Raw genomic sequence first — 26,482 nt, forward strand, 5'->3', positions numbered from 1 at the left:
TTTTTTTCAGAGTTCAAGACAACCTGAACTATACGGTATCTGTCAATTGGAAGACTAACACTGATACACAAGAACATCAGACTGACTAATGCTGGGTTGGTAGAGTTAGGTGTGATGAAGATGTCTTTTGCTACTAGCTATAGCAAGGATTAATCTGGTCTAATCCTGACATGTCAACCTCTTCAGGGTTAACTAACTAACTAATTAACTCCAAAATTAAGCTGGGGTTACTCCAAGAGCAAAGCTATCCCTGCCAATGATATTTGATCTTTCCATGAAGCAGCCAATAGGCTAATTAAACTCTTCAAAAAAAAGGCTAATTAAGAGCTAGCTTAACTTAGCTTGCGTCTGAATGCAACTGGGTTGCGTGCCTGAGTTGGGTTGGAAAAGTACAAGATTGCAGTGGAAATGCAGTCGAGTTTTTTTGTTCTATCTAAGTGCTCATGGTTTTTCCAATTGACCATTCTGTTGATCGCCACCCTGTGTTTTGTCATGTCGTCTTAGTCAACTAATGCAAAACATCCATCCGATCGATTCAGCAGATGTACTTCTGTGCACACCAATGCATTAAGCTGTGTGCATCAGCAGTGACATGCTTGAGTATATAAATATGGAGCCAAGCCTGCCATGGAGGAAGCATCACTTCATCAGAGAAAGATCACCCAAAGCCAACTCTGCTTTGGGTGGTTTGATAGCTTAAGCTAGGAGGTGATCAGGGCGAGACCGATCGATCACCATGGAGAAGAGCCTCTTCTCCATGGTGGCGTCTCTCTTCTGTGCCGTCGCCGTCGCGGCCATGGCGGCCGCCACGGCCGGCAGCGAGGCCGCCATGGTGGAGCACACCTTCGTGGTGCACGAGATGAACGCGACGCACCTGTGCAACACGACCAAGATCTATGTGGTGAACGGGCAGCTCCCAGGCCCGACGGTGGACGTGGTGGAGGGCGACACGGTGGTCGTCCACGTCAGGAACAAGCTGCCACATGGTCTGACCATCCACTGGCACGGCGTCCGCCAGATGCGGAGCTGCTGGGCTGACGGGGCTGGCTTCGTCACCGAGTGTCCCATCCCACCTGGCGGCGAGCACACCTACCGCTTCAACGTCACCGGCCAGGTTGGCACGCTGTGGTGGCACGCCCACGTCACATGCCTCCGCTCTACCATCAATGGAGCCTTCATCATTCGTCCCCGCGACGGAAAGTACCCATTCCCGACACCGGCCAAGGATGTGCCGATCATCATAGGTAATGGACGGTCCAGATCGATCGGTAAAACATGAACCGATCGATCTCGACAGTTGATTAATTGAATTTGTTTTGGTGAATGAAGGTTGCATTATTGTTAGACGAAGATATAATAAAATATTATATAATTCTTATGATAGTTATTTCATGGTAAAAATAATAGAATTAATTAATATAAAATTAAAAATCTATTTTAGAAATGTGATAATTTTTTGTAAAATACATCATTTAACATTTTGAAAAACACACGCAAAATGTGAGAAATAACGTCCGAGTTGCTGAGCACACTGGCTGAACTGTATCATGTTATTTGTAGGTGAATGGTGGGAGCTTGACCTCATTGAACTCGATAGGAGGATGATGGACGGCAACTTCGACGACAACCCGTTGTCGGCGACCATCAACGGGAAGCTCGGCGACCTCAGCAACTGCTCCGGCACTGTGGAGGAGAGCTTCGTCCTCGACGTGAAGCATGGGGAGAGCTACCTCCTCCGGGTCATCAACACTGCACTCTTCTCCGAATACTACTTCAAGGTCGCCGGCCACACGTTCACGGTGGTCGGCGCCGACGGCAACTACCTTACGCAATACAAGACGGACATGGTCACCGTCGCGCCTGGTGAGGCCATCGACGTGCTCATGGTCGCCGACGCACCGCCGGCGCACTACCACATGATCGCATTGGCCAACCAGCCACCGGAACCGGACCCGCAGATCCCGGTGTTCACCTCGCGTGGCCTCATCCGCTATGCCGGCGCTGCGACGGACAACAATGGCTTGCCGGTTCCAATGCCCATCATGCCCAACCAGCACAACACCATGCCGTCCTACTACTTCCACGCCAACCTCACCGGCCTCGCACACCCAGAGCGCCACCGCGTGCCCATGCACGTCGACGAGCGCCTCTTCGTCACGCTCGGGCTCGGCTCCATATGCCGCGGCCGCAACACCACCTGCAAGAGGCGGCGTAGCCCGGAGACCATCGTGGTGGCCACCATGAACAATGTCTCCTTCGCCCACCCCAAGACCACCGCCCTCCTCGAGCGCTACTACGACGGCACGTCCAAGGGCGTGTACACGGAGGACTTCCCCGTCCGGCCGCCACGGCCGTTCAACTACACCAACCGCGCCCTCATCCCGCCGGGCCCGCTCGAGGAGGAGCTGGAGCCAACGTTCAAGGCCACCAAGCTGAAGCGCTTCAAGTACAACACGTCGGTGGAGATCGTCTTCCAGAGCACCACACTCATGCAGAGCGACTCCAACCCCATGCACCTCCATGGCTACGACGTCTTCCTCCTCGCCCAAGGGCTCGGCAACTTCAACCCCAAGACGGACACCCGCAAGTTCAACTACCACAACCCTCAACTCAGGAACACCGTGCAGGTTCCACGTGGTGGCTGGGCCGCCGTCCGCTTCCTCACCGACAATCCTGGTACTAAATTTTTAGTCATATTCTCCCTCGTCCTCCGGTATGATAATTCTCGTCGTTTTGACCAACAACCTCATCTTCAAAACATTTCTTTAACTCTGATTTTCCATTGAAATATATATAAGAAATAAACAGATGTTTATTGAATAATCTTTTAAGACTTATCTATATATATTATCATACTATCTTTAAGTTAAACATATTAAAAGTTATTAATAGTTAAAGTTTTAAAAGTTTGACCATATAATTGTTCGAAGCAACAAGAATTATCAAACTAGAAGGAGTACACGGAATCAGCTAAGTTGGCACTAGATGTGAAAATTAGCTAAAAATTAAGAGGTTAATTTTGTTGTTGTTGTTAGGGATGTGGTACCTGCACTGCCACTTTGAATTCCACATCATCATGGGCATGGCGACGGCGTTCATCGTGGAGGACGGGCCGACGCCGGAGACGAGCCTGCCACCGCCGCCACCGGAGTTCAGGAGATGCGGCGCCAATGGTCTGAGTCAGCCGTGAGTGCTTTGAACATATTGGTTTTTATTACTATGAATAATAGCAAATAAAAGATTATGCGTGGATTATTTGTATTCGGCTTTGTATTGGTGGCGACAATCGATTCTTACCGTGATAGAGATTTACTATTCATTTTTTTTAGCTTTCATTGTTGTAAGATGTCAAATTGTAAGTAAATCCATTTGGATTTAATTTATCAATAAAAGCAATTAGTTCTAAATAAGAGAATTGATGAACTTTTTTTTGTTCGCGAAAGAAGAATCGGTTAGCCCCCTCAGGGCAGGTCTAATTAGGGAATGCTTCGCATGAGAGATGTGTGGATCTATCGGAGAACAGCTCCTTGGCCGCTACCCCACTGTGACGCCGTATCATTCTTGTATTTTTTTTTCTCTTATGTAATTGCCCAGTTTGATTGCATTCCTCGCTTCAGTAACCGTCAGCAGACTCGCAGACCAGGACGATTTCAAACGGGTTCTTCTTCTCTAGAGCCGGTACAACCTGGCATTATTGGTTTCAAGTATCAAAGTCATGTGTATCCACTCCATTGACACGCCCTAATCCTTCAGTCAGTCCAATGCCTCTGTCTGCACAGCCGAGCTACACAAATGCAGGGTTTTGTGCGCACCAATAGTACAATTCCTCGGCAATCCCTGACAATGATTCTAGCTCTTGCATCCCCGGTTTCTTCCATGAAATCTGCATCCACATTTACTTTCGTGTATCCTTCTTGTGGGCTCGGCCATTTAGTTATCTGTCCACTCCTCTCCTTTGTATCTTCCTTTTGATCAGCATACAGTTTCCCCTTCCCTTTAGTGTCTTCAGCATTTTGTCGGATCAGCACCAATGTATTCTCATAATTTGCTAGGAAAACTGCTGAGTCATATACTTTTGCTAAGCCTGGATCTGATCGTTCCGGAGATGCCACGGCCTGAGTAAATACAACACATGTGCAGATGTGCTTTGTTTTTCTGAACTGAAACAACCAACTTTGATTTGTCATTTGGTAAAGGGAACCATGAATACAGATCTAGCATGTCAAAATTACCTCTTGTTTATTATGCTTGGTGGCTTGATGTGCATTGCCAGCAAGATTCAGAAAGAAATATCTGATCTCTGTACATGTCAAGATCTGCCAGTTGCATGCCTGATCCATCCTGCCTTCAAATAATCAACCAAAATTCTGTACACATGTGTTACCAATCTGAACTCCCAGCCTACATTTCTACTGCATGCATAGTCCCTGAAAGAAAGGTCAAGATAAAACAGTACTGTATCATACATGAGTAAGGACTTGGTTTTACTGCTGAGTAGTGCCATGAAAATAGCCAAATATGCCATGCATTTCTGTGAACTGAAACATACAACTTTTAGAGTTTTAGTTAAGGGAATCTAGAATAATAGACTAACTTGCAATGCATTTGTTTTATGAACCGAAACAAACACCTTTAGGTTGTAAAGGGAATCATGCATGCAGAGCTAGCATGCATGTCAAAATTACCTCTATTTTTTTTATGCTTGATGTGCAAGGCCAGCAAGATTCAGCAATGTCTGTCCATTAAATTTGCTTATATTTTGTTTAACTTTTATTTTAAATTCAAAAGATAACTACACCCAGCACTTTTTTTTTCCAATATGAACCTTACTATGGTAGAATGAAATTGCCGTGCCAGTAAAAAAACATGGCGTGGCAAGAATTTTATTGCCGGTCTAACTGGTGACTAGCGTTGCAGACACCGTCAATAACTCAATATGCCAACAACAAGCTGCTCATGACGCGATAATGTTGTTTACCACACCAATCTAACTAAAGTGGTTAAAATGTTCAGATTTGAAAATAGAAGGTTCAGAAATAATAATAATAATATCAACTCAAACCTTCAAGTAATAATCAAACTTAATTTAACTATGTATACTTGTCACCAATCTGAACTCTCACTATGTGGCTAGATTCTACTGTATAAATGGTCACTGTGAAAGAAAGGTCCAAAACAAACACTACTGTAGTACACATGAGTATCCGGCCATTTGGACTTGGGGAGCTTCAGCAAGAACAGCTAAATATCAACCACAAGTCAAAGCAGCTGATCGTTATCAGATCTCTCATTTGTACTCATCTGATCTGTTAAAATCTTTTACAAGAAAAAGCATTTCCATTTACAAGAAAAAATATCAACGTCTACTACATGTATGGCGTTTTTCAGAGTTTTAGACAACCTGAAATGTACGGTATCTGTCAATTGGAGGACTAACACAGACACAAGAACATCAGACTGACTAATGCTGGGCTGGTAAAGGTGGGTGTGATGAAGATGTCTTTTGCTTCTAGCTATAGCCAGAATTAATCTGGTCTAATCCTGACATTTAATTATATATATATTATACTACTATTACATGTCAACATTTTCAGGATTAACTAACTAATTAACTCCAGGATTAATCTGGGGGTTTACCAACCTAATTGGTTACTCCAAGAGAAAAACTATCCCTGCCAATGACATTTCATCTTCCCATGAAGATGAAAATAGGGTAATTAAGAGCTAGCTTAACTTAGCTTGAGTCTGCATGCTGATGCAACTGGGTTGCGTGCCTGTGCTGGGTTGGAAAAGTATAGGATTGCACTGGAAATGCAGCCGCGTGTTTTTTTTTTTTCTAAGTGCTCATGGTTTTCCCAGTTGGCCATGTTGTTGATCGCCACGGTGTGTTTTGTAATCTCATCTTAGTCAACTAATGCAAAACATCCATCCGATCGATTCAGCAGATGTACTTATGTGCATACCAATGCATTAAGCTGTGTGCATCAGCAGTGACATGCTTGAGTGTATAAATAAGCATCACTTCATCCGAAGAAACCACACCCAAAGCCATCTGAGCTCCAGGTGGTTATCTCTATAGCTTATAAGCTAGGAGGTGATCATGGAGAAGAGCCTCTTCTCCGTGGTGGCGCCTCTCGTCTGCGTCGCCGCCGTCGCGGCCCTAGCGGCGGCGACGGCCGGCGGCGAGGCGGCCGTGGTGGAGCACACCTTCGTGGTGCACGAGATGAACACGACGCACCTGTGCAACACGACCAAGATCTACGTGGTGAACGGGCAGCTCCCGGGCCCGACAGTGGACGTGGTGGAGGGCGACACGGTGGTCATTCACGTCAGGAACAAGCTGCCACATGGGCTGACCATCCACTGGCACGGCGTCCGCCAGATGCGGAGCTGCTGGGCTGACGGGGCTGGCTTCGTCACCGAGTGTCCCATCCCACCTGGCGGCGAGCACACCTACCGCTTCAACGTCACCGGCCAGGTTGGCACGCTGTGGTGGCACGCCCACGTCACATGCCTCCGCTCTACCATCAATGGAGCCTTCATCATTCGTCCCCGTGACGGAAAGTACCCATTCCCGACACCAGCTAAGGATGTGCCGATCATCATAGGTAATGGACGGTCCAGATCGATCGGTAAAATATGAACTGATCGATCTTGACAGTTGATTGATTGAATTTGTTTTGGTGAATGAAGGTTGCATTATTGTTAGACGAAGATATAACATAAAATATTATATAATTCTTATGATAGTTATTTCATGGAAAAAAATAGAATTAATTAATATAAAATTAAAAATCTATTTTAGAAATGTGATAATTTTTTGTAAAATACATCATTTAACAGTTTGAAAAATACACGCAAAATGTGAGAAATAACGTCCGAGTTGCTGAGCACACTGGCTGAACTGTATCATGTTATTTGTAGGTGAATGGTGGGAGCTTGACCTCATTGAACTCGATAGGAGGATGATGGACGGCAACTTCGACGACAACCCGTTGTCGGCGACCATCAACGGGAAGCTCGGCGACCTCAGCAACTGCTCCGGCACTGTGGAGGAGAGCTTCGTCCTCGACGTGAAGCATGGGGAGAGCTACCTTCTCCGGGTCATCAACACTGCACTCTTCTCCGAATACTACTTCAAGGTCGCCGGCCACACGTTCACGGTGGTCGGCGCCGATGGGAACTACCTGACGCCGTACAAGACAGACATTGTCAGTGTCACACCGGGTGAAGCCATCGACGTGCTCATGGTCGCCGACGCGCCGCCGGCGCACTACCACATGATCGCACTGGCCAACCAGCCGCCGTTGCCAGACCTGCAGATCCCGGAGTTCACCTCGCGTGGCCTCATCCGCTACACCGGTGCTGCTGCGAACAACAACGGCCTGCCGGTTCCGATGCCCGCCATGCCCAGCCAGCACAACACCATGCCGTCCTACTACTTCCACGCCAACCTCACCGGTCTCGCGCACCCGGAGCGCCATCGCGTGCCCACGCACGTCGACGAGCGCCTCTTCATCACGCTCGGCCTTGGCTCCATCTGTCGCGGCCGCAACACCACCTGCAAGCGGCAGCGCAGCCCGGAGACCATCGTGGTGGCCACCATGAACAACGTCTCCTTCGCCCACACCAAGACCACCGCCCTCCTCGAGCGCTACTACGACGGCACGTCCAAGGGCGTGTACACCGAGGACTTCCCCGTCCGGCCACCACGGCCGTTCAACTACACCAACCGTGCCCTCATCCCGCCGGGTCCGCTCGAGGAGGTGCTGGAGCCAACTGTCAAGGCCACCAAGCTGAAGCGGTTCAAGTACAACACCTCAGTGGAGATCGTCTTCCAGAGCACCACGCTGATGCAGAGCGACTCCAACCCCATGCATCTCCATGGCTACGACGTCTTCCTCCTCGCCCAAGGGCTCGGCAACTTCAACCCCAAGACGGATACCCACAAGTTTAACTACCACAACCCTCAACTCAGGAACACCGTGCAGGTTCCACGTGGCGGCTGGGCCGCCATCCGCTTCCTCACCGACAATCCTGGTACCAAACTTTCAATCACATACTCCCTCATCCTCTAGTTTGATAATTATCATCGTTTTAGACAACGATACCATCTTCAAAACATATCTTTGACTATGTTTTTCTATTAAAATGTGTACTGGAAATAAATAAATGTTTGTTTTTGTTGGAGTATTTTTTAAGACTTTATCCCAAATCTTTAAGTTAAATATTTTCAGAGTTATTAATATTCAATGTTTTAAAAGTTTGTCCATGTGCTTGTTTAAAATAATAAGAAATATCAAACTGGATGGAGTACAAGTATAAGGAATTTGATATGACCGCTAAGTTGGCACTAGTTGTTAAAATTAGGAGGTTATTTTGTTGTTATTGACAGGGATGTGGTACCTGCACTGCCACTTTGAGTTCCACATCATCATGGGCATGGCGACGGCGTTCATCGTGGAGGACGGGCCGACGCCGGAGACGAGCCTGCCACCGCCGCCACCGGAGTTCAGGAGATGTGGCGCCAACGGTCTGAGTCAGCCGTGACCGCTTTGAACATATTGGTTGCGAAAGAGCAAGAGCCCAAAATTTTTATTAATTTGAATAACATCAAATGAAAGATGATGCGTGGATTATTTGTATTCGCTTTTGTACTGGTGGCGATGACGATCGGTTCTAACTGTGGAAGAGATTTAACTATTCATTTTTGTTAGAGCTTTCATTGCTGTAAGGTGTCAAAATGTAAGTAAATCCATTTGGATTTAATTTAACAAGAAAAGCAATTATTTCTAAATAAGAGAATTGATTAACTTCTTTTTTTTGTTTGCGAGAGGAGAATTGGTGACTGATTAGCGAATGCGATGTGTTGCTCATGCCCATGTGAACGATCGACGATCGCACCAAGTTCTTCAAATCCGTTGGGTTTGGGCCTGCAAAACAATTGGGGCAACAGTAGTATCACATTTTTTTTCACAAACAGTCTTTGATTTTTCCAAAAAAAAAAGATAATCTTCCAAACATTCATAAGTACACAATTTACCTATAATAAAGTTTGTAAGTAGAAAGAATATATGTAATAAAGTTTGCACATAGAAAGTTGCATATGTAAATTTTATACACCATAAACTTTGTTGATACAAACTTACATATGTTAGTTACCTCCCTAAGGAAAATATTTAATACTCCCTCCGCTATTCTTATTTGATGCGGCTAACTTTTGGGTCTATATTTAATCATTCGTCTTACTCAAAAAATTATATAATTATTAATTATTTTGTTATAATTTGACTTATTGCTAAAGGAACATTTAAAATGCTTTATAATTTTAATATTTGCAATAAATGCACCCCCATCTTTTGGCTTTTGTTTATATTTATAAGTCAAAATTTTAATTTTTAACCTAAATTTAGAGTTGATTTTATTTTCTAGTTTTGGCTTTGAGATCAATATGAACACATATGTAATTGTTTTATTCATAAATTATTTTTTATTTATAAATATGTCGTTTGGTTTTTCCACAAAAGATAACCTTTTTGAAAAAGACGAAGATGAAACTTAGATCGAAAAGTCAACTACGTCAAATAAAAGACTCAAAAAAGTCTTGTCTTCATCCACGTGTGCTAATGAATTTAGACATATATAAAAATATATACATTGATATATTGATTAATCTAAATAGACTCAAAAAGTCTTATAATATGAAATAGCACTAACAAAAATGAATCAGGTGATTAAAACAAGTGTACATATGGATGATCAGGCGAATATTGTGTTGGCGGACTTGTTCATGACCCAACCAATGATCTCTCGCTTCAGCTGCGACAGCGTGGACCAGTCCCCCTCGGCGCACCCGCAGTACACCTCGGCGATCGCCGGCGCGCTGCGGAGCACAAACCTCGCCAGCGACCGCTGCGCCACGCCGCCCTGGTAGTGCACCAGGCTCAGCTCCCTCACCGTGCTCCTCAGGCAAGGCGCCTGCGGGGCGGCGGCGAGCCCCCGGCCGTGCGGGTTGTACCTGAGCTGCTGCCCGCTGAGGAGCTCCTCCGGGCAGTCCTGGGACTCCCGCCGCGACCTGCTGTAGGCCGGCGAGTGGAACCCCAGCGCCAGCGACTCCAGCTCCGGCGTGCTGGTGAGGATCCTGTTGACCGTGGCGAGCGCGGCGGCGGCGGCGGCGGCATCCTTGTCGGGCAGGCGTCCCCAGAGCTCGAGGCGGCGGAGGTTGGGGAAGGTGGGGAAGCTGACGCTGGCGTCCTTGTCGGCGCCGGCGCCGAGGCGGGCGGACTCGAGCTGGAGGTGCTCGGCGTCGGCGGCGAACAGCTGCAGGAACTGCCTCAGGTGGGTGAGCTTGTACTCCGACGTCGCCTCCGCGCCGCAGATGTTGACCTTGCAGTACGCCATTCCCCGGCGCCGTTGCGCGTCGCCGTGGAGGGTGAGGAAGTTGCGGCCGTCGGGCACGAAGCCACTGTACTCGAAGTGGCGAAGCTCCGACGCGTCGACGGCGACAGCGGCGAGGCTATCGGAGCAGAGGATTGCCAGCCTGCGGAGCCGCGCGCCGAGGACGGTGACCGCGGTCAACGCCCTGCAAGCCACGATGGACAGGTCGGCGAGGCGCGGGCAGCCGGAGACGAGCCGCTGCACGTCGCTGTCCGGGCCATTGACGTGGGAGAGGAGCAGCGTCTCGACGGACGGCAGGGAGACGGTGGCCGGAAGCGCGAAACGGCAGCAGGCGAGGGTGAGCGACCGCAGCGCGGCGCAGGAGAAGAGCATGCTCGGGATGGTGTGCTCCGGCGGCGGCGGCTAGAGGTCCATGGCCGTCTCCGGCGATCGATTCGGTGATCGCGTGTGTAGAGATCAAACGCGAGGGTTTGATTATATATTGCGAGAGGAATTAATCGAATCCAACTCGGTTTGAGTCCAAGTGGGATAAAATTCGCCAAATTTTACAAGTTTGGGCCCAATTTGATCTCCTTCTGTCGGAAAGCCCACTACGGCCCAACTACTTTATTTTTCACTCTTTGTTAAAACCCGATTATTTGGTGCAGTGGTTTTTTTACCTCCAGTACTGCAGTTAATAACGGCTTGGAAATACAAGTACTACCTTAATTATTTTTCTTTTCTAAATGTACGCCCATGAGTATCTTCAAAAAATAGATCAATTTTGAGATCGATAAAGTCACTGTGTGTTTCTCATTGTTGATGGGTACATTGGCTATACTTTTAAAATATTTAGTTACGAATTCAAACACGCATGTAATTTAGTTTGGATGAACAAGTTCCGCTGCGAAACGGCTAACTTGTTGAGCATACTTGGTGAACAAAATATAAAAGACTTTGGTTATAGCACAGTAACCGCGTATTTATTTAGGCAAGTATTCACTCCGTTATATGTTATAAGAATTTCTGGTTTTATATAGATTTATCTATGTATCAATAATCAATGTAGATTCATTAGCACGTAAATAAATATAGCCAATACTTAAAAGTCTTATAGTTTGGAGCGGAGAAATTAGATATTAGATATGTCATGGATCCGATTATGCATCATTGTCCGGTGAAGTAGGTAGTTTTCACCTCCTTGAGTGGATATTCTCTTATTAAAATTACAAATTAAACAAAATACAATCTAGGTACTCATAATGTTCTTTTCAAAAAAGAAAATTGAATACGGTGGTATTTCGTATCGATGAAGTTAACTGATGAGCAAATGCCAATAAATTTTGCTTCTCATGGAGCCGTGTTGTGCAACTCAAAAGCCTCAAACGCAGAAATTATGTATTGTTTTAGATATAGATGAATTGCCAATAAAGTGAGTCATTTCTGAATTTTTCTCTTGGTGTGAAGAAATATTATCATTTTCTTAGATTATATTACTCCATACATCTCTTTCCATGATGGTTGAGAAAAAGAGTCGTGCATGACTAATTTGGATTTGGCGGTGACAAAGCTTGCGTTTGTTGTGAGCCACACTTCCTTGAGTCGCTTTTGGTGATATCCTTGTCAAGTGATCCATTCTATATTTGTCCTTAAGAACTTTCTTAAGCTTAGATACATAACATATAGCTTAACTATATGTTTTCCTATCTTTAAGTGTGGCTATCTGAATCTTATTCAACTATAGCTATAGCATAATTATATTGTAACTTATAGGTAACTATATAGTCTATATTCTATAATATATAATATATGTGACATGCGTGTATACAGTAGTGATGATTCTAGGGGTGCTCCAGGTGATCCCTGACCACCCTCTATTTTAATAAAAAGAACAGCCTCTATATATATAATATATAATATTTTACCTTATATTCCTTTGCAACTTTATAATTTTAATGGATTTATGATGTGGTGAAATATTTTCATATTTGTGTTATGCTTTAGTCAAATTTTGTATATGTATATTGAGTTCATAATATTATTGAGTTTTGGAGCCACCCCTGATCATAAAATAAAAATAGCACTATAGGATAGAGCGGTAGTTGTCTGCGATGTGAGACCCGTGGGTTTGATTTTCACTAATCATACAAGCACGTAAAATTTTCTACCTAGTCTAGCGTGAATCTCCCAGCACAATTATAACTATGGCCAAAAAAAGAGAAGGGCCTAATATGTATCAATGCATTAACTGTTTCATCAATTCATCGTGACTGCAACATGATTTTCTTAAAAATATTATTAGTATGTTATTACAAATTTACAATTGAACTAATAAAAGTGATTTTATACTGCTACTCTTATAGAAGTATAGATAACACTCTTATCCTCCTCCCTCTTTCCTTCTCCTGCTTTGAGCCTGCCACACGCGGTTGTCATTGTCCAATTAGGTTTTCTTTTCTCGATGGTTCCCATCCTTTCGTAGTTGTAACTGTTTATAAACCAAAATTTAAATTTTTAAACTTAATTTTAAACTTGATTTTGTGATTTTTTCACTATGGTTTGTTTTACAACTTTTACTTTTGAGTCGCTATGAACACGTATATAAAAGTTTTATCTGCAAATTATTTTTTTATTTAAAAAACACTTTTTCACTTTTTCTTCTAAAAAGCAAAACAATGGAAGCCCATGTCTTTTTTCAACCTAATTACATCAAGACATGTTTTACTGTTTAAAAGTGTTAGCTCCTTCACGTTTACAGATGCAAGACTCACCAATCGAGCAGAGATGATGAAAGTCCGCATTAAAATTCTATCACTTACTCTCTCCATTTATAAGGTTTTTTTAGTGCTATTCATATTTATACATGTATCATGTATCAGTAAATATTTTATATATATATATATATATATATATATTATAGTATTTAAATAAATCTATACAAAATCAGAGCAGTAATACATCCTTTTTCCTACTATTGCACCACGCGTAATAACATTTTGGCCACACATGATCGACTCACGGTGGTAGGATCAGACATGACGATCACAGGTCATTTTCAGCTCATCGAAAAAGCGAACGAACGGAGAAAAAATGGTGACGGATAATACGCCACAAGGACGAGGAAGAAGAACACCACTTGCGGCGGCGGGCGGCTCCAAGATTCCCAGGTGAGAGAGAGAGAGCGATAAATTTGCAGAAACCACCTCGGGATTCTCCACGATCCTCGCCATGTCCTCCTGCGTCACCACCGGCCCGCACCCCCACCACCACCACCGCTTCTCCGGCCGCCGCCGCCGCCTCCACGGCCAGGCGCCGCCTCGCCTCGTCGTCGCCGTCGCCGCGGCCGCCCCCTTCCGGCGCGTGGTCGCCTCCAGGGCGATGAGCGCCGAGGCGCCCCTGGGCGTGACGCCCGCAGCGGAGGATGGGGTGGGGGTGGCCGAGATGGTGGAGGAGGCCGCCGTCTGGTGCGCCGTGCACGGGCTCGTCGTCGGTGACCGCTCGCAGCCGGTACGGATTCTTGATTCTCCCACTGGGATTTGGGTTTCCTGGTCGAAAAGATTGCGTTTTTGTTGTTCGTGTGAGGTATATTGGTCTGGAGTTTGGAGAGGCCAGTGTTATTGGGGATGTGATGCGATCTTGGTGATTGTTCAGTAGATGAGAAAAAATGGAATTTTAGGCGATAGGCCAGTGTTTTGAATCCCGTTTTGGTAAATTTCAGTATATTGATCCCATGGGCGCATTGTTGAATCACTCGATCCAGTACGGTCTATCAAGAGATTGTTGATACTAGAGCTGGTGGGTACATGAACTTCGGTTACAATATTGTTATTGATTGTGTATGTGGTTCATTGTAGTGATGTAGTTTACAGGCAATGGAAAATTTGATTTGTTGCTACGCCTACATACTATAGTGCTGCATTTAGTCTAGAACATCATGTTTTGTGTTATAGACGCAACACCATCCAGATTTATAACGTGAGTAATGAAAGATAGCAGTTGAGTCAATAATTGCTAGAAGATTTATAGTTCACATTTTGCATTCATGAATGCCATATGTTTGGTGAGGCATTTCATATGGTGTTAAATGTTGAGTCAATAATTGAAAATAAAACTCTGTGGCATTTTTTTTATGTAAGGAGAAGAATGAAAGATAGTACTTTAAGTATCATTGTTGCGACTTGCGACCCCTTGCAGAGATCAGGAACGGTCCCTGGTGTTGGTCTGGTTCATGCTCCATTTTCACTACTCCCAACACATTTTCCAGCATCGTTTTGGAAGCAAGCATGTGAACTGGCTCCTATTTTCAATGATCTTGTGGATCGTGTGAGTTTGGATGGTGAGTTTTTGCAAGATTCCCTGTCTAGGTAAGTTCCAAGTTTCGTACCAAATTATGTTGATAGTGATGTTTCACTTTAAACATGTACAAAGGGGGCAGATACTCAAGTCGTTGATATCATACGAAGACTCCCCCCTTGAATTATAAGATGCATATTATTGTCTGGTATTCTGATCGTTCATACCGTAAAAAAAATGTCAGCTACATAACGAAAATCAGATTCTAAGTAATTCCAGGTTTATATTAAATGATCATTATTTTGTGATTCCAGAACAAGACAAGTTGATGATTTCACTGCTAGACTGTTAGATATTCATGTGAAGATGATGGAAGTAAATAAGAAGGAGGTGATTAACCAAGTTTGTTGTTAACTTCTGATTCTGAAATCTAATAAATGCATCTTTAAATTTCTCCTTCTCGATCATGTTGTGGGTGTGTTTTTCGAGGTATATATGTTTGTTACTAAGCTACTTATGAGTGATTAATACACTGTCAGGATATCCGTTTAGGGCTACATCGATCTGATTACATGCTGGATTCTGAAACCAATTCACTTCTCCAAATTGAGCTCAACACTATCTCATCATCTTTCCCTGGCCTTGGTTCTCTTGTAAGCGAACTTCACAGGTCAGGTTAATGTCCACAGGATTTCCTTGTTTTAATCTTCTAAAGCATTCACCTGATTAGCAGTATTATTTTGATAATTACAGGACCCTTCTTAATCGATATGGTAAGGATTTAGGCCTTGATTCCAAAAGGATTCCTCGAAACTGGGCTGCCACTCAATTTGCGGAAGCATTGGGCATGGCTTGGACTCAGTTTAATAATGAAAGGTCTAAACTTTATCTATGGGCTGTGAGTGTGTGTTAATTCAGTTATTAGAATGCTTCAACTAACACGTTCACTTGGTTGCCAGTGCTGTAATTATGATGGTTGTTCAACCTGAAGAAAGAAACATGTATGATCAATACTGGCTCATCAATCATTTGAAGGAATCATATCCTTTCATTATTTGTTTTCTTTTCCCTTGTAATGTCAAGTTGTTAACTTCTGAAATATTGAAACATCATTTATTTCATATTCATTTTTTAATTTGTTTGTTCTTTCAGTTTCCCCAGTACATTACAAACTTCCTAATGCATCGATTTTTGTTCATATGATTTGAGTTTTTCTTGCGCATGCGATTTAAGTATTAAAATGATGCTGGCCTTGTATTAGCGAAACAATTTTTGGGTTTCGTAAGCACTTGTTTTTATTATTTGTGGTTTATCACAGTTAACATCATGGAAGTAGGTTTTCCTTAACTATCTATTATGCATGGTGTGAAGACAATCAGGAAAACATTGGCACAGGTGGAGGCTGAAGGACAGGTTCTTCCAGATGGAACACTTGTGGTGTATGTATCCATTTAGACATGTAGTGATATTTACTGTTTTTTATGGCATTCTAATAATTAAATGTGTGAAAATGCAGAGACGGCCGGACAGTTTCTGTTGTGTATTTCAGAGCTGGGTATTCTCCAAACGATTATCCTTCTGAAGCGGTATGTACTAGTGCATTTGTGTGGTGAACACCCTTTCTCATCAGAGGAAATTGGTATTCTATATAATAATCATAAACAAAGTTTCCTGGAAGAATTTTTGATTCAGAAGTATTTGTATTTTTGTTTTCTGTTTGATGTATCACCGCTTTCCTTTTTCTTCAGAGGAAAAAGAAAATTTATTTTGCTGGCAAATTCATTTTTATGTATTGGAAAGAAGACCAAATGTCAAGTGATGTGCTTACTAAGTAGTTCTGTTGCTGGGTATTCACATTTCACCATTGTCTTTTCTTTATATTTTAGGAGTGGAAAGCAAGGCTTTTGATGGAGCAGTCATCTGCTATAAAGTGCCCTTCAATATCCTACCATTTGGTAGGAACGAAAAAGATCCAGCAAGAACTAGCGAAACCTAATGTTCTTGAAAGGTGATGACCACTTTTCACTACCATTGGGTGGTTACTGTTTTCTTAATATTCTTGTTTGTTTTACATTTTTAATCTGTTGATGCTATACACTTGTGGTCCATGTGCATCTTTTTGAATGAATAGTATACTACTTTTATTTCTAGGGCTATACTTTTAGTATTATCTAGCCATACGGTCCTGGCCACTATCTGATTTTATCTATCTGTAGATTCCTTGACAACAAGGAGGACATTGCCAAGCTACGGAAATGCTTCGCGGGGTTATGGAGTTTAGATAATGAAGAAATAGTAAAGACAGCGATAGAAAAACCAGACTTGTTTGTCTTGAAGCCTCAGAGAGAAGGTGGAGGTATGCTTTCATGGCACTTAAAACACCCTTTTCTCAATAAATCCTCTGGAAACGCGCTGTTACTGATATTAGATTTCAGGGAACAATATATATGGTCATGATCTGCGAGAAACACTGATCAGACTCCAGAAGGAGCAGGGAGAGGCACTTGCAGCCTACATACTGATGCAAAGGATTTTTCCAAGAGCTTCTCTTACTCATCTGGTCCAGGGTGGTGTTTGCTTTGAGGACCTTACAATCTCTGAGCTTGGGATATATGGAGCTTATTTGCGGTACTTAATCCTTTGGGAGCTCATAACTTTTGTGGCTTTTATTATTTGTCATATTCCCTTGAATCTCTTCCTTTTTTTTAATCGAATTGTTCATTCAACAATGCTCAATCAGGAACAAAGATAAGATTGTCATGAACAATCAGTGTGGTTACTTGATGCGCACCAAAGTTTCTTCATCAAATGAAGGTGGAGTTGCTGCAGGATTTGCTGTTCTGGACAGTATTCTCCTTACAGATGAGGTGATAGCCATATACAGATTAATTATAATGAACATTTATTAACATTCTATGCAACAGAAACTCTTATGATTTTCGTACTGCAGTGGTAAAGCAGAGGGCCACCCATCATACACCAATATTTAATCAATCTTGCTAAAAAAAATCTTTACTCAGTCAACCAGTTTCCTGGGCCATTCATCTGACACGTACGACAACACCGAGGAATGAACCAGACCTGGAATTTGGAAAATTCCTATCTAGTTTCTTCTCTTCTTTTGAAATTTTGAATTGAATCCGTCTTTTATGATGTCATTCTTGCAGTGAGGAAGCAAGGTAGCAGAGTTACAAGTGACTGCTAGCAGACATAGGAATGAAGCTAGCCGACAAAAGGTTGCGATCTGAGAATTCGGCTGAGCACCAGTTTCTCTTAGCCACAGGCATACAAACCAATGACAGCTAAACTAATAACAGATCACCAATTTGCCATTGAAAAGATGTGATGGAGACAAAGAATAAGATCTGCAAGTATGTTATTGATATATATAGCCCCCGAACAGAAAGGGAAATAGAATCATCGAGCTTGTGCTGGAAGTATATGAACTGGTAGTAAAGGCAAGTATTTCACTGCCCCACTGGATGTTAATGTAAATATCCATGGTGACCCGCTGTGCAAAATCTATGATAACCATAATTTATTTTAGTTCATAGATTGAAGACATTGCAACCTTGTATCATGGTATTTGAGACCTAACAATGTAATAGTATTCGTGTCAGCCATTTTTTGAAAACGAAAATAAGTGCATAGTTCAAATTCAGATCACCTTTCTTGTCTGTTGGGTGAGGCCATTGGCATTGCTTCTGCAAAGATTTCTCTATACATTACTATCCACTTGTACAACTGTGCTTATGCTAGGGTGGTTTTGTTCAGTCCTTGTGCTGAAATTGCGAAAGATTATCAGTACAAAGACTTGCAGCCAACAAGATTTGAGTGCTTATTTTGCATCTTGTTTGCCTCATAGGAAAGCTGTGCAGAATTTGTAACTTTAGGTCGTCACTGCTGCCCTTTAACTGAAGTGTACATTTGTCCACCATTGTTGGAAGCAGAGGATGAACAAATTAATTAGCTGAGTTTAATCCATTATCAGTGTAAATTATAATGTGAATGAAATTGGAGTTGATAGTGAACAGTAATATATAGCTGAACATAAAGCGGGTACTATGCTTGGTTGAGAGGTGCTCAAGTTGCTGGAACTACATGAAAAATTGGAAAAATCATCCGAGAAACTATGCATTTGCAAGGTCCATGTTTGCACAAGTTGATCTCTCTCTACAATCTGTTTTGGGTAACTGAACAATTGTGTCAACTCTCTCTCTCAATCAATCACTAGTGCACAACCAAGCACTTTCGATTCAGACATCCACCAAGGTTCAGATCACAGACATCAGTGGCTGAGAGAGACTTTCGAGCGAATATATTCAGATTTCAGAGTTTCAGATATCCACCAAATTTCAGAGGAAATACATAAGTAGCGTGAGACTTTCTTAACAGAAGAAAAACAAAATGTCTGAGAATTTCCATGCCAGCTAAAGTAAAAGTACTTGCATTTGTCTTCAGGCTTGATGAATAGTGAGCTGTAGCAGTTTGTCTTCCATTCCAAACAGTGCCACAGTGAACAGCATACTTGTGAATTTTCAGTGAATTGGTTTGCAAGCTTGTAGTGCCCATGCATGAATTCTTATTTCTTCCTAAGAATATTCATAGACGGTCGTATTTTCGTTTTTCTTCTACTTATAAGACAAAATTTATAATTTCATACTTAAATTTGGAGTTAAATTTGGATCTTTTTTATCCTAATTTATTTTACAACCTTTGTTTTTACATCACTAATAATACGAATATAAAAGTTTTATTTATAAATTATTTTTCATTTGTAAATATGTTATTTGGTTTTTTTCCAAAAGAAAGAAAGGCCAAACGGTGAGGTTTCGTTTAGACATCCATCAAAGTTTGCTCAGAGCACAGACATCAGTCAACTGTCGCTAGCTTGAGGTAGGGGTGAAACCGGGTCGGGTACAGTCGGATAGCATCCTTCCCGTATCCTAACCCATATTTTCTTTTCGTGGTCGGGTCGAATACGGATATTGTCGAATACGAATACGAAGACGGATAATATCGGGCACAAATACGGAACGGAAACGTGCTAAGACGGATACGAATGATCTCGGTTACGAATACTTATTCGGATATCAAATCAAAACAACAACTATATATATCACATATATAATAGATATTCAACTATTCCATAAATCTTAAATACAACTATATCATGAAAGTAACAACTAGCATTAGCAAAACTTGTAAGGAAATATAATTGATTCATTAAATTATATCATTCGTATGTTAGTATATATAAACAAGAAGTATAAATAAAATTAATGTACATGTATATGAAACACTTAGAATAATGTTTTCTTGTTACTGGGCTTTAATTGTATGTGAATGCAACATGGGCTTTTGATGAGCTATAACTATCCGGGTCATGTCCGGATATTTAACCGGGTAGTACCCGTTTTTTTTGCCGGGTAACCCGTATCCGTCGGATACCACGTTCCCGAACTCGTATTTGTATCCGAGAAAAAATACCCGAACACGACCCGAAATCCGTATTATTTTCCAAATACCCGATTTGGTGACCCGAATTTGTTCCGAATTAATTCGGATGGGCGGGCGGACGGGTAATATCCGTCCCGTTTTCACCCCTAGCTTGAGGAATGAACTGTGAGACTGAAGATGACAGCTTCATCTGCGTGAGACTTTATTGATAGATCGAAAATTTTCTCTGAATCTTCTCTAGTAGCAGTGAATTAGTGATTAGCTGAGATGATCATCACTCAGACACTCACTTATTTGCTCGCTAAATTTCAACCACTTTGGATCTATGACCACCTTTCGATCATCCCACTCGATTAGCTCAAGGCCAACCATTGCACATCTAAACGAGACATCTTTAATGGTGTTAAACTCATAACATCTTTTAAAGATGATAGAAATATTAAGAGTAATTTTATCAACCATACAAAGGTACCCGGAGTTACCAAACATTTTATAGTATTTATACTAGATAATTTTATTTTATACCTCTATGAACTTTCTCAACTATTGCAAAAAATATATTTTTTTTTGTCTATAGCTTCTTTGAAATCAAGGTCGGATCGGATTCTTTTATCCATTATCTAAAAAAATATAAATTATATAAATTACAACCGTTAAAATGTTGGAATAAAAAGGAAGCAACAAATAACTTTGATGGTTTTATGCATATATAATATATATGCACCCTTTAGAGTTTTAATTAGACAGCATGAAATAACATGATATGTTCATGCATGATTCAAAGGTGAGACAGTATGGCAGGATGTTCCTCCAACGAGTAGCAGATTTGCTCGAAAGCCTGCGCGTGATCCTCCGCCAAGGCCACGAACAGGTTGACGCCGCCGCCGCCGTTCGCCGTGCGCGACGGCACGAGGATCATCAGCCCCTCGACGGGCAGGTCCGGGGCCAGCACGGCGGCCGGCGGCCCGCTGCCGAGGTCCAGCTCGTGGAACCTGAACCCCAGCCAGCTGTCCACCTCCAGGTCCGGGCACAGCCTCTCCCCCGGCGCCGCCGCCGTCGCGGCGAGCTCCTCGCCGCCGGCGTCCGCCACCTCGCCGAAGTCGACGAACGACTGGATGTAGTCGGCGTCGATGCGGGACACGGCGGCACGGATGGCGCCGACCACGCCGCCGTAGCTCGAGCTCAGGAGGCGCCGCACTTGGAGTCTCGGGAACGCCCAGAGCACCATGTTGCCGAAGAAGTCCATCGGCACCGGCGGGCTCGCCCTGCGGCGGCAGTTGACGGCCACCTTCACCCGCGTGAACTCCTCCGGCTTGAGGCCACGCGCCGCCGTGATCTTCTTCCACACGTGCGCAATCAGGCACTCGAACGTGCTGCACCGGCCGCCGACGCGGGCTTTGAGCTCGGCGACGAACTCGGCCGTGAAGTGCACGGCGAGGTTTCTGATGTTGTCCGTGGGTATGTCGACGGCGGCGGCGGTGCCGGACGACGTGTCGCTGCTTCTGCTTTGGTGGTCACCCCCCTTGAACTCGATGGACCGGTGGTCGAACACCGGCGCCGGCGGGCTACGTGCCACGCCGGTGATCGCGCGGTCAAGGGATGGAGACGGGACGTCGAACGCCTTGCCCTCGCGCACCGCTCTCGCCCACGTCACGCAGAAGGCGCTCATGGCGTGGCCGTCGCAGACATGGTGGTGGACGATGAAGCCGACGACGAGGCCGCCGCACCTGAAGCGGCTGAGCTTCACCTGCATAAGCGCCGCCCCGAAGTAGCCCTCCTCCTCCTCCGGCGCCGCAGGGTACAGGTCGGTGGCGACGTGGGTGGCGAGCACGTCGGCCAGGTCGGCCTCGACGGTGGCCTCGACCACAAGCACGCCCTCGCCGCTGACGTCGATCACACGCCGGCCGCGGCGGTCGGCGGCGAGGCGCCCCGCCATGTGAGGGTACGCGGCGACGGCCGTCCGGAAGCCCTCCTTGAGCGCCTCGTTCGACGGCGCCGGCGCGTGGTAGGCGAACACGATGGGGACGAAGAGGTCGAACGCCGCGCGGTCGAAGACGGTCAGGGGGACCACCTTCTCGCCGGCGAGCGGCGCCGCCGGGTGCGGAGCCGGCTTCAGCATCACGGTGCTCGTAATCGCCATGAACACTATCGTAGCTTCGTAGCGTGGTGCAATGCAGGACGGGAGAGGCATCAATGGCAACACGGCCATATATATAGGGAGAGATCGATCGACGTACGTAGCTTAGGTAACGTAAATATGCTTTGAGGTAGATGGCCTGCACGTGTGCACTGACAATTGTGTAATGGGACTGTTTTGGAGGGAGTAGTGTATTTTTTCCAAAAATTTTCTATACAAAAGTTGCTTTAAGAAATCATATTAATCTATTTTATATTTTTTTGGTAATTAGTAATTAATTATGTACTAATCTATTGGTACGTTTTCCACGCCGAAAAACTAAACCTCATGTCTATCATGCCGAACGCGGCCTAAGTCACATGAAAATATCATGTCTTTGTATTTTAATGGATGATGTTGTTGATTTTTCTTATGTACGTATGACCATTGTGTCTGATTTAAAAATTTCATGTAATTAATATTTGTTTTTGTTTTGATTGAATTTATTATCTATATTTTAAGTATAACTTACAGTTTTGCATATTTGAACAAAATTTTTAAATAAATTGAATGGTCAGACATATGTAAAAAAGTTAATGGTGTTATCTACTGCCTCCGTTTCATAACGTAAGATGTTTGATTTTTTTGTTGTAACGTTTGACCATTCGTCTTATTTAAAAATTTTGTACAAATATAAAAAATGATAAGTTATACTTAAAGTTCTTTCGATAATAAAGTAAGTCACAAGCAAAATAAATGATATTTTCATAACTTTTTGAATAAGACAAATGATCAAATATCATCATCACTAGTTCACTGTCACCACTCCGCCAGAGAGTCTTTGTTACCGGTGAGTTCCTCCTTGAGTATTATTTTTTTTTTTTTTGCTAAACTTCTTTAATAAATAATTTTATTACTAAATCTTAAAAAAATATTTTCATCGTATAAACCTTTTGGCCACATCATTATTGGTGACGTGATAAGACAACGCTGCCACGTAAGCTAGCTGACGTGGCAGGCTTGCCACATCAATGTCACTTGCGTCGCAAGACAATGCTACCACGCTAGTGTTGGTGGCGTGACAACATTGTCTTGCCACGTCAATATTGGTGGTGTAGCCAAAAGATTATATGATGAGAATATTTTTCTCGGAGGCTTAGTTATAAAATTATTTCTTGAAAAAGGTTTTTAAAAAAACTCTTCCTCCCCTTCTCCAAATTTAGTGAAATGTTGATCGACTGAAATTTCTAGCAATTTCAGTCGTGAAAACCTAGCAATTCCTTTATGTTATATTATTTTTTGAAAGTAAAGCTCCTTACAGTTTTAGGGGTGATTGTTTGGGTTTTTTATGGAGAAAGTCAAATAACATATTTAAAAAAATAATTTATAAATAATATTTTTATATATGTATTGTTAGCGATCTAAAAGTCAATGCTAAAGAATAAAATTTGGTTAAAAAACTTTAAATTTAATGTTAAAAATTTAAATTTTAGTATATAAGCATAAGAAGAAACGAAAAGATGGGACGTTACTTTAAAAAAATATGGCGCCATATTTCATTTGCTTCCTTTTCAACCGTGTTATTTTCTATGTTTATAGGTAAGCAAGCACATTTTCTCTCTCTCAGAATTCTTCTTTATTGGCTTTTGTTTTTATCCTAGTTTACCTACGTGTTAATGTGCACCAGTATGCTTGAGAAATTTTACGATCATTTAAAAAGTACCCGAGATATTAGATCTCTGTAGTAAAACTTTACTGCACCAAAAATTTCGATACTTCCCTATATCTTTTTAAAAGATAATAAAAGTACCCGTATATTTATCCTCGGTTAAAGGAGAGGTCAGAGCAGAGCCTGGCTGATCGGTTCGTTCTTCCCGGCACCTACCCCCGGCCGCCGCCGTTGCCACGACGACCCAAATGTTGTTATGGTGACCATGACTGACGAGCTAGAGGGCAAGCAGCAGTGATGCAGCGTGCAGCTGTGATGGTCAAGTCTGGCATGCTATCTGCGTTCGAAGCATACCGTTGCAAAATCTGATTAGCAATACGAAAAAGATAAACGTAGTTAGTATATGATTAACTTATTAAAAAAATTAAAAATAGATTTATTTGATCTTCTAAAATAATTTCTATATAAAAAAATTTCATACGAAATACATTATTTAGTAGTTTAAAAACCATACTAACGAAAAACGAGAAGTAGTTCATCTCACCAAGCTGAAACGAACTCAGCCACTAAAGAATAAACTTCAATGAAAATACTCAAAATCAACTTAAAATTAAAAATTAAAAAATTAAATTTGAACTTATGCTTGCATAAGCTAAGTCAAAAGAGGGGTGAAGGATTTCCGACGAGGATGTCTTTGCTTTCTCTGTTATTCAGTCTCGTAACAAACGGATGATTACAGGATGCTTTAAAGACCCACGTGACGACGTTCTACGACTATATCTTTTTCAATTTTACTGTTGATCAAATGTTTGATATTTTATTCTTCCATCAAACATGCGTGTAATATACAGAGGCTTAGAAGAAGATGGTGTGTATGAGATTTTTAACTTGCGTGCATACCTTCAAATTATCATCCAACAACATTGACCGGATTTGATTCATGAAATTATAGTTTTTAAACATTTGATCAATAGACGGACTCCATCTTTTTTTCTTCTATTTATGTTTATAAATTAAAATTTTAATTTTGAACCATGAATTTAGAGTAGATTTTAGGTTTTCTTTTAAATCATTAAAATCACGTATATAAAAGATTTATTAATAAATTATTTTTCATTTCAATCACTCTAGGGCCGAGTCTCAGGCAAGTATGATCCACGCGTTCAACAACCTCAAAGACTCGCTGTCCTAAATTGAGTACGTACGTATGCAGCACGTGTCTAATTAATTAACTACGTCAGCACGTCAAACGTGTAAACGCACGGCACCAGATGATCTATCCTGCATGCAAGACTCAAAAGTAATTAGAGTCATGCACCTCCACCTTTTTATTTATACTTATAAATTTAAATTTAAATTCTTTTATCTTAAATTTAAAGTTGATTTTAAAGATCTTTTACTGAAATTTATTTTATACCCTTATCTTTTAGATCACCGTAAACATATATATATATATATATATAAGTTTTATTCATAAATTATTTCTATTTATAAAAATGTCCCTGACTTTTTTATTCCAAAAACTCAAAACATAACCATGATTATCATTTCCAACACGCACGTGGCGACCACTCTGACCAACACACATGCATAGCCATGAACGCATGCTCGTCGGGTCCATCGATGATCTCGATCAGCTTCAACGGCCAAAAGCAGCGCCGGCTGCCATTGCTGAATTCAGGCGGAAGATCGATCGATCGATAGATCTTGGAAGTTACATGACTTGCGTACACACGTGTGCGTGTGCGGTGTGCCTACTAATTTGAATCTTGGTCTCAAAATATAAATATTGCTAGAATTTAAATCATGTACCAAAATTTAAATATTTTTGACATACTTCACATGAGTATACACTTTTCTCGGCAATTACTTTTCATTTTACCTCAATGTACCATACTCTCCGTCACCTCTATCAATTCTTCATTTATTACGAGACATTGTCTCTCTTTGTCTCTAAATGTTTGGCGTCATTAATTTTTTTATACACATTTGACTTTCATCTTATTCAAAAAATTATTAATTATTTTTATATCATTTAGGGACGTGTATAAAAAAATCTGTGACATTAAACATTTAGGGACAGGGGAGTATCTCTTATCTATCTTAGCTAAATACTCCCTCCTTCCCACAAACCGCGCATTTTTTCATTGTTTGTGTTCAACGTTTGATTGTCCATATTATTTAAAAAAATTATAATCAATATTTTATTGCTATTAGATAATAAAACATAAATACTACATTATATGTGGTTATTTTTTGAAAAAATATAAAATTTTTAAATAAGATAAAAGGTCAAACGTTGAACTTGAAAATACACAAATACAGTTATATTGGAATGGATATAGTAACATATATAAATAGTCATATTTCGAGATGAATGTAGTACGTCCTAATTATATAGTCGCCATTGCGACAATAATATTCATGGTCTATTTGGTCTAGAGACATTTCATGAAAAATTTGGGTGAATCGAACTGTTGCCACCATCGGGAAGTCATTGTTGCCTCTGTCAGTGAGCCTTCTTCCTCTCCTGTAGCTCATTCCTCTCCCCCAATTCCGGTCACCTA

At 42.3% G+C, this 26,482-nt stretch overlaps 5 protein-coding genes across 6 annotated transcripts; 3 read left to right on the forward strand and 2 right to left on the reverse strand.

Moving 5' to 3' along the window:
- The first annotated feature begins 632 nt into the window (after positions 1-632).
- Positions 633-3,400, forward strand: LOC102709409 (putative laccase-19). Its single transcript, XM_015842442.2, has 3 exons — positions 633-1,244; positions 1,561-2,676; positions 3,036-3,400. The coding sequence occupies exons 1-3, from the start codon at positions 737-739 to the stop codon at positions 3,188-3,190; spliced, it is 1,779 nt and encodes a 592-aa protein (XP_015697928.2). The 5' UTR covers positions 633-736; the 3' UTR covers positions 3,191-3,400.
- Positions 3,401-6,100: 2,700 nt separating this feature from the next.
- On the forward strand, positions 6,101-8,626 carry LOC102705480 (putative laccase-19). Its single transcript, XM_015842243.2, has 3 exons — positions 6,101-6,608; positions 6,925-8,040; positions 8,396-8,626. The coding sequence occupies exons 1-3, from the start codon at positions 6,101-6,103 to the stop codon at positions 8,548-8,550; spliced, it is 1,779 nt and encodes a 592-aa protein (XP_015697729.2). The 3' UTR covers positions 8,551-8,626.
- Positions 8,627-9,759: 1,133 nt separating this feature from the next.
- Positions 9,760-10,770, reverse strand: LOC121055690. Its single transcript, XM_040528576.1, has one exon. The coding sequence runs from the start codon at positions 10,768-10,770 to the stop codon at positions 9,760-9,762; it is 1,011 nt and encodes a 336-aa protein (XP_040384510.1).
- A 2,663-nt stretch (positions 10,771-13,433) lies between these two features.
- On the forward strand, positions 13,434-18,389 carry LOC102706051 (glutathione synthetase, chloroplastic-like). 2 transcript variants are annotated; one of them, XM_040528928.1, is made up of 13 exons: positions 13,434-13,884; positions 14,572-14,741; positions 14,985-15,060; positions 15,210-15,340; positions 15,424-15,546; positions 15,630-15,710; positions 16,029-16,109; positions 16,187-16,256; positions 16,557-16,678; positions 16,887-17,026; positions 17,106-17,298; positions 17,411-17,537; positions 17,621-17,737. In XM_040528928.1, the coding sequence occupies exons 1-13, from the start codon at positions 13,606-13,608 to the stop codon at positions 17,624-17,626; spliced, it is 1,599 nt and encodes a 532-aa protein (XP_040384862.1). In that variant the 5' UTR covers positions 13,434-13,605; the 3' UTR covers positions 17,627-17,737. The 2 variants fall into 2 exon arrangements, with proteins under 2 accessions (XP_040384862.1, XP_006663628.3); XM_006663565.3 differs by lacking the exon at positions 17,621-17,737 and adding an exon at positions 17,838-18,389 and having other exon boundaries at positions 13,437-13,884.
- Positions 18,390-20,908: 2,519 nt separating this feature from the next.
- LOC121055818 (tryptamine benzoyltransferase 1-like) lies at positions 20,909-22,270 on the reverse strand. The gene has a single exon (XM_040529151.1). It carries the CDS (start codon positions 22,268-22,270, stop codon positions 20,909-20,911), a length of 1,362 nt encoding a protein of 453 aa, XP_040385085.1.
- Positions 22,271-26,482: the final 4,212 nt, after the last annotated feature.

The sequence above is a fragment of the Oryza brachyantha genome, chromosome 11 (genome assembly GCF_000231095.2).
Source record: "Oryza brachyantha chromosome 11, ObraRS2, whole genome shotgun sequence".
Classification (NCBI taxonomy): domain Eukaryota; kingdom Viridiplantae; phylum Streptophyta; class Magnoliopsida; order Poales; family Poaceae; genus Oryza; species Oryza brachyantha.